The sequence below is a fragment of the Rhineura floridana genome, chromosome 16, assembly GCF_030035675.1.
Source record: "Rhineura floridana isolate rRhiFlo1 chromosome 16, rRhiFlo1.hap2, whole genome shotgun sequence".
NCBI lineage: Eukaryota > Metazoa > Chordata > Lepidosauria > Squamata > Rhineuridae > Rhineura > Rhineura floridana.
Genome location: NC_084495.1, coordinates 19,359,204 through 19,367,658, shown reverse-complemented (window position 1 = coordinate 19,367,658; position 8,455 = coordinate 19,359,204). Strand labels below are relative to the sequence as shown.

The following is an 8,455-nucleotide window of genomic DNA, read 5'->3' as shown; positions in this document are numbered from 1 at the left end:
GAAATGCAGGTGAACTCCTGGTGAGTCGGATACATGAGAGAAGCTGCCAAGGTAGGTATGAAAGGGAAGTGGGGTCTGTCTGAGGACACCATTTGTGTTCTTTTTGCTTCATGGTGGTGATCTAGAGCAGGTATTGATCTAAGCTAGCTATTGGGCGTTGAATTACTAGTTTATAGTCTCATTTTTCTCTCTCCAAAAAAATCATAGAAGAGTAAGAAATAAGTGGGGAAACCAAGCATCGATTGCTGCCCTGCGCTCCTTCAGGAGGAAGCGTGGGATACAAATCCCATAAACAGATAAATTCAAGAAGTATATAAATAGATATGTCGTGTGTGTGTAGGTCTCACGCATAAAATATCAAGCCTTACATACAAATGTTTACAGTGAAATACTAAAACCAGCCAGCATTCAACGGAGATCACAAAATCTAAAATAAAGCTGTGCTTCTAATACCATGACATTTTTTGCTTGCGGGATCAAATTGTCATAGAAAGCTGCCTTATAGGCCCGTGATCCAACTAGCTCATTATTTTATTTCTTCATTTAAATTTATATCCCGCCCTTCCTCCCAAAAGGAGCCCAGGGTGGCACCGTCAACACTCAATGTTGTCAACACTGACTGGCAGTGGCTCTCCAGGGTTTCAGGCAGGGGTGGTCCCTCCCAGCCCTACCTGGAGATGCCGGGAATTGAACCTGGGGCCTTCTGCATGCCAGGCAGATGCTTTACTATTGAGTTATGGCCCTTTTCTATACATTGACAGAGACATGGCAACTCTGGATGTGCTTGTTTGTCTGACTGTTTCTTTTCTTTTTATCGCTTTGCCCTCCATCCCTACAATTCATCTGGTATATAATCCAGAGCTGACACATCTCTGTCCTTAGACACTCTGAACCAGTAGATTAACCAACAAAGGGTATGATTAATCATTACAAGCACATTTTACTTGATGGGAGCCAAGTTATGCACAGATGTCTTCATTTTGTGATGCTAGTTTGGTTCTGGTGTGTTACCGTAATGGGGAATAAGAATTTATTAATCTTCCCCCTAAATGGCACTTTTTGGTATATTGAATTGTAAATCGTAGATTTCTTTTAACATTTAGGAAAAACGCAGACTTAACGTTTTGACAATATGCAAATGTAATTCATTTAAACATCAATTTAAATGTCAACTCAACTAAACATTATTTAAAATCAGATGATAGCTCTGTCAATTTTCTTTCCAAGAATGGCCTTGGGTACTGCAGTCTTCGATACACCATTTCTCCCTATGAGAGCCATGTTATGGAGCCAAGCTGTCATAGGATAGTTGTAGCAATGGCTTTCATTGGATAACAGACCATCATGAACCAGCAACGCACCTGATAAATTAATCAGAGATGTTTCCAGCTTGAGCAGGGATGGGCCAAGAGAAATCAGCTCATTATCTGCATCTTGTTTTTTCGCAGGGCTATGGGTATGCTTTCCCCTCATGGTGAACTCCCAAGGAATGCATCTAATGCATCAGCTTGTGAAATCCAGAATGGCTTCTTAGCAGAGACTTTGCCTGTGTTGTACTCGGTCATTTCTCTATTCAGTTTCTTCAGCAACGTGCTGGCCCTTTGGGTGTTCCAATTTGGCATGCAGAAGACAAACTCCATCACAGTGTACATGAAGAACCTTGCCATCTCAGACCTCCTGCTTGCCCTCTGCCTGCCCTTCCGAGTGGCTTATGTGAACGCGAGTGGCCCCTTCATCCTGTGCAAGGTGGTTGGCATAGTCTTCTACATCACCATGTACGTCAGTATCCTGCTTCTCAGCCTGATCAGTCTGGATCGCTACCTGAAGATCATCAGGCCCCTCCAGCAATTCCAGATCCACACCGTGCCTCACAGCACTAATGCTTCCAGAGCGGTGTGGCTGCTCTGCATTGCCGCAATGCTACCTTACTGTTTCGAAAATGGCAGCAGCAGTGAGCCCTGCAGCCACAAATGCTTCCACTTCAAGAAGAGGAGCACTCTGGCAGCAGTGTTCAACATGATTGCAGTGGTCATCTTCTTCTTCCTGCTGCTGTTTTTCCTTTACTCGTACAGCAAAATCTCCCTTAAGCTCCACACAGTCTCCTTAAAGAAAACACAACAGCAAAGTAAGAGAATCAGCACCAGAGCCATCTCAAAGACCTTTGTAGTCCTGGTCATCTTCATAATATGCTTCACCCCTTACCATGTGGTTCGAGTGCCTTACATTCTTGCCCAGGTGGGGATCATCTCTGCCAAGTGGAGCACTCAGGCCCTCCACCTTGCCAATGAACTCGTCCTTTGCATCTCAGCCCTCAACTGCTGCTTTGACCCCGTGATTTTCTTTTTTTTGTCCAGCAGTTTCAAGAGAGCCATGGTGGCAACCACCCATGGAAAGCTGAAGGAGGCGCTCCAGAAGAATCCAGAAGCTGTAAGCCATAGAAAATCCATCACTGACTCTAAAATCCAGGGGAGCTGAGGTTCAGGATCAGCAATTGTTGGAGACTAATGGAAGACATACCAGGGGTGGGTGAGGCCATAGGCAAAAGTAGGTGGAGCAAAGCATGGGACTCTTTGTACAATAGGCTACGTTCCAACCATGCAAACATCAGATATTTCTGCCCCCTGCACTCTCTTTGGATGATGTATGTCAATTCTAACAGTGCGTTATTTTTCAGTGAGTTCATTAGCTTCAGTTGGTGCCGAATGTGGTGGCCAGACTGCTGATGGGGGCACATGGCTAACAACATGTGACATCATTGCTAAAACATCTGCACTGGCTGCCCATCCACTACCAAGCCCAGTCAAGGTCCTTGGATTCATTAACCAAGCCCTGAACAACATAGATCCAGGGTACCTTAGGGACAGCTTGAACCCTTATATTACAGCTCAGTCACTGAAATCATCTGCAGGAGCATCGTTGGTCATCCCCCAAGTTATTGAGGCTCATTTGACAAGAAATCAAGCCTTCAGTGTCATCACCCCAGTCCTGTGGAATGCTCTGCCAACAGAGATTCAGCAGGCGCCTTCTCTTCTGACTTTTAAATGCCTGCTGAAAATTTTCCTGTTACCAGCCTTATGCTGGCAGTTGAGAAGATCGCTTTCTGCAATAGTTAATGATTGCTGATTTTACCTTTTTACGTGGTTTTACCATGTATTATGTTGTAAACCACTTTGATTTTTTAAAAAATGAATAGCAGTATGGAAATATTTTAGATAAATAAATAAATGAAAGACAGGACCGGAAGAGATGCAATAAGCGATAAGTAATGAACAGTTTGTCCTGCTTTTTCTAAGCCATGGCCACCTGCTCAGCAACTGATGTCATGTGACATCATGTGCGGGGCAGGTAAGGTTGTGGCTGCAAAAGAACAATTGAAAAATGCGATACTGATTGTTCCTTGGCAAGCAGGGCTTGCATTCAGTGTCTTTTAAAATTTGCAAAAAATGCAAGCCACAGTAGGTTTGTTCCCACCCCAGAGCTCTTGAGTAGGGTTATCCCAGCGCAAAGCTACAAGCCCCAATTTCAGCAGGGAACTGCTCTACTTGGGAACTCCAATCAGATCCAAATCCAAGCCCTAGTTAGCAGAGGAACACCTGGGAGATTAAAAGCTGGCATCTTAGAAACCCCCCCAGTAGCTGATTCTTATTTAAAATCTTGTATCAGAATATGAGTTCTTATGCACAGCATTTAAGGAAAAGTTTGAGAAATCAGAAAGCATTCAGAGGAGAATCACAGAAGTGTAAAAAGGGTCTACATTAGATGGTGTCATACAGAGAGAGAGAAAAGGTCAAGGTGTATACTTTTAAAATGTATTTAGTGCTGGGTGTTCCTGCGAGGTGTTTTAATTTAAGTATTCAGATATAGAGGGTGTTACAGATTAGGCAAATGAGAGCATTTTCTTGAGAAACAGGCATATAGCTGAGGTTTACCATAAGCTTTTGTGTGGTTTCTCATGCAGTTATAGCAATAAAGCAAATGCAGCCTTGTCTTCTCATAGCCCAAGTTTCATTTCTTACTGTGCTGCAAGACAAAAGTGGGAAATAGGATCTGATCCTCAGCAGTTCCACCTCTTGTGGGCCATTTTGACATCTGCTCTTTATCTGTGGGGAAGGGCCGTGGCTCAGTGATAGAGCATCTGCCTTGCATGCAGAAGGTCCCAAGTTCAATCCCTGGCATCTCCAGGCAGGACTGGGAAGGTCCCCTCTCTTAAACCCTGGAGAGCTGCTGCCAGTCAGTGCAGACAATACTGAGCTAGATGGAGCATGGGTCTGATACAGTATAAGGCAGCTTCTTGCGTCCGCTGGTTTGTGAGGATTCTTTTCCCCCAAGAAGCAGGATATGGATTTGTTAAATAAATATTCCATCCTGTATTTAGGCGTGGCTCATGGGGGTCTTGGCAGCAGGGTCCTCTTGGTGATGCTGCTGCCCCAGGTGGGAGATGGAGGTGGGACGAGGTGGCAGTGGAGCCCTGGGTTGCTGTTGGCAGCTTCGCAAGTGTGCACACACCTGCAGGGCCACCACTCGGGAGTTACTCTGCCCCATCCCAACAAGTGCAGCACCAACCCTGGGAGAGTGTGCCCCCTCCCATGCCCTGAGCCACCGCTGTCAGTATTATGTTATGACTGATCTGAAGACCAGTTATGGCTCATCCCTTAAAAGATACTCGCAAAGGGGTGCTGCTGAACCAACATTTGCACTCATGAAAAGGAGCACAGGAAGTTGCTTTACATCAGCTCAGACCACTGGTCCATCTAGCTCAATATTGTCTGCACTGACTGGCAGCGGCTTCCCGAGGTTCTTTCCCAGCCCTACCTGGAGATGCCGGGGATTGAACCTGAGTCCTTCTGCATGCAAGCAGATGCTCAACTGCTGAGTTAACATGACATTGGTCAACAGCTCATCTAAGGCCCGTTCGTTCCTCCCTTTCTGCCCCTCAGGTGGTGAAAAGTCCTGCAGTCCTCGAGCTGGAGGAAGGGGGAATGTGCTACCCCAGAGAGGGTGGAAGCAGCCACAAAGTGCTGGTGTTATTTTACAACCCAAAGGCTTGATGAAAACAAACAGACGCAACCAGTCATCTTGTTCCTAGGCAACCTATGCTCCATTTGGCGGTACAGGAAAGGCTGCGAGACTTAAAGACAGGCATTGATGGTGTAGAACAGGGAAGGGAAACCCATGGCAAGGCTTACGGGAGTCGGTGGATTCTCCATCCCTGATGTAGAAAAGATGGAAAGCTTTCTCCCATTTCGTAACATTTAGAATCTGGGAACAATGAAGCTGATTGGCAGGAAGTTCAACATTAAAGACTTTCCCCACACCACTTTATGGAATCTAGGACCACAAGATGAGGTGGTGATAGCCGCAAGCTTAGATGGCTTTTAAAAAGCGATTATTAGACAGATTCATGCAGAATACTTCTGTCAGAGCCATGCTAGCGTAATACAAAAAAAAAGGGGGGGGGACACGTGTGGTCCTCCATGTTGCTGGATTAAAGCTCCCATAATCACCAACCATTGATTGTGCTGGCTGGGGCCGATGGGAATTGGAGTCCAGCAACATCTGGAGGGCCATAGGTTAGCCACCCCCGATGTGAGTCAGCAAGCCAAGCCTTCATGTTCTGCACACTTCATCCCTATAAAATTCTGCAGGCAGGTCAACCCAGATCAACTTACATTTGTTTAGCTTCTGCTCCACAGGGAGCAAGCAAAAAGGTACGGAAGAAACAGAAGCTTCTTATTCCTTACTCTTTCCTCTTTGGATGGAGACAGGCTTGGTATTAGGTTTGAGAAAGCTCAGTGGTGAAAGAACTTTCTTCCAACAGCAAGGTAGCTATAGCTGCAAAAGTTAAGGTTGCATTATGCACAAAACCTCCACTTAACAGAATATGAAGCCGCAAGCCTGCTGTTATGAAATGCCACTGATCTTTTGATTGACAAGAGAGAGAGATACAGAAAACATTGATTTCAAAATCTGATCAAAACATACAACAGTGAAGATAAGCTATTTCAACCTAAAGCAACAGAAACATAGATTTGCAGAGGGCTGGGGTGTGTGAGTGCTGAGTAAGTAACCTCTGATGCCATCACTTCCCTGCTTGCAAAAATATGCACAGGGGTCTGGGCAGTGGCACAGCACAAGACCCCCTCTAGGTCTGCATCTTGCAATGACTTTCTCTGAACCAAACACTTCTGACGTTTGCATTTCACCCTTCTTTTACTATTACAAAATCAGGTCCCAGTTTACAAAGCAGGAGGGCATGTGCCTGGTGGAGAGGTGCACGACAGAGGTGTGCTTGAAGCTCCACAATGGGCCATCACCATGTCTATTACAATCAGCATGACCAGTGTCCCACACTTTTGAAAAAGCCACAAATAGGAAAAGTCTCCCCCACATACACCCCCCTCAAAAGAGCCCGAGTGATCCTCTTTCCAAACAAACATCAATGCAAAATGCGAACTATGTTAGGCGTCTTTGGAAGTCCTAGGACAGGGCTGGGGAACCTGTAGCCCTCTAGATATTGTTGGACTCCAACACCCATCAGCCCCAGCCAGCATGACCAATGGTGAGGGATGATTGGAGCTGGAATCCAGCAACATCTGGAGGGCATCACAGGTCCCCCATCCTGCCCTACAGTGACAATGTAGTACAAGTACTCAAGTGCAGGGCTGTTGGTGTGGTGGAAGTAACCTGCATGATTTACAGGCTGGCATGCAAGGAGTCAGCAAGCTTTGTCCAGTCGTAGGTGCGTTGCAATCAGCGTGGTTTCTGTTCTGCTTCAGTTTGGCTTCTGCTAAAACCTACATTATTCCTCTCATTATCCACTATGGTCATGACTTGCATAATTTCAATGCGTTTCAATGGAAGGGAGACACCAAGCAGTAAATAACCTACCAGTTTATCTAAAGTTTGCAGACTAGAATAGTTAATACCACTTTTATTTGCTTGTGTGCTTTCCACTCCTGATGAATATATGCAGAAATTTCTGTTCCTGTTTCCAACATCCCTATTTACAGGCGACCAACTTGTATAATTTCAGACTACAGATGTGGGTGTGTGTATCATACAGTCTTTGATAATGCCTAAAATTACTGCCCCAAGACTTCCATTTTTTTTATACTCTGTGAGAAATCATAATCAGGTGTTAATACAAATAAAAGTTTCAGACTTTTTTCTTTAGATGACATGACAAAAAGGGAATGAAGTAATGTCTACATATCTCTTGGTTTTACAAGAGGAAGCAAATTTTAATTTCAATATCCATTCCACCTCTTTCTTTAATAAATATTTCTTTCACTGAGTACAGATGCAACTTTTATTTCTATTAACACCTGATTATGATTTCATGACTTGGCAAGAGATCTCGGAGATTTATATTCTTTGCATGAATAGAGAAATAGAAAGTAGAAATTTATTTTCAATATTTAATCCTTTTGTTATAAAAGTTAGTTCTTTCTGTGATGCATTATTCCCTACTTTTTCAGTCCCTGATGAAGACTTCAAATGTACACAGCGGAAACACATTGGGCTCTTTGATCAATTAAACTATTTACAGCACCTTGTGATTTTTTCCATTCTTTTTTGTGGTTTTACTTGGATGTTTAGCATTTTTTGTGTTTCATTTTTGCTCCTGGTAACTTCATGGCATAGGACAATACTCACAGTTATTCCAATGATTTTGTTTTTGATAAACTGCTACCACAATCTTCCATTTTTGAGAATAACAATGAGGGAGCTGGGATGGAGTGGGAAGAGTTAAACAACATGAAAAAATGATAAGAAGTGAACTACATGCTTCTACCCTATTGGAATATTGTTGAGTTCAACGCATACCAAGGGGATTGAGAATATTAAAAGAACCGGGTATGTTTAAAGATAACGAGGAATTTGTGAACAAATGGGTGTGCCATTCTTAACAAATGTTCTCAAGACCGTACGATTTTGATTGTGGACACCCTATCCAAAATAAATACTCAGTTGAAACAGACTTTGAATGAACAAATTGATAAATACAAGAAAAATAACAGAGAAGCAGAACAAGGAATTCTGACTCTAGATAAACAACTCAAAGACTGTCATAATAATTTGAGAACTTTTAAGTACAATTGTTTCTAAAGAGACGAATTAGACTACACTACTAATAAAGTATACCCGTGATTAAATAAGAAATCTAAGAGGGTGTCTTTTTCCCTACATAAGAATTCAACAGGTTCTCACAAAGAACGGAAATCAACAACTGGCAAGAGTAGTGATGCAGATGTTTCCAATCCAGTCTTCATTCGAAGCTTTTTTAAAAGACAGAGGAAAATGAGAGAAAGGAGCAACTTACAACAAAGAACAGAAAAAGCCAACGAGGAACATATCTCTGCCGAATCGCTACAGGAGACTCTAGCAGTAAAATCTTTCTAAAAGGATGTTGAAGAGTCCAGAAAAACAGGCCGTAGAAAGAGGTTTTTGTGCC

At 43.5% G+C, this 8,455-nt stretch overlaps 1 protein-coding gene across 2 annotated transcripts; it reads left to right on the top strand.

Moving 5' to 3' along the window:
* LOC133371135 (probable G-protein coupled receptor 34) lies at positions 1-7,550 on the top strand. Of its 2 annotated transcripts, XM_061598198.1 has the most exons (3): positions 1-51; positions 1,449-2,522; positions 7,479-7,550. In XM_061598198.1, the coding sequence occupies exon 2, from the start codon at positions 1,453-1,455 to the stop codon at positions 2,473-2,475; it is 1,023 nt and encodes a 340-aa protein (XP_061454182.1). In that variant the 5' UTR covers positions 1-51; positions 1,449-1,452; the 3' UTR covers positions 2,476-2,522; positions 7,479-7,550. The 2 variants fall into 2 exon arrangements, with proteins under 2 accessions (XP_061454182.1, XP_061454181.1); XM_061598197.1 differs by lacking the exon at positions 7,479-7,550 and having other exon boundaries at positions 1,449-4,222.
* The last annotated feature ends 905 nt before the right edge of the window (positions 7,551-8,455 follow it).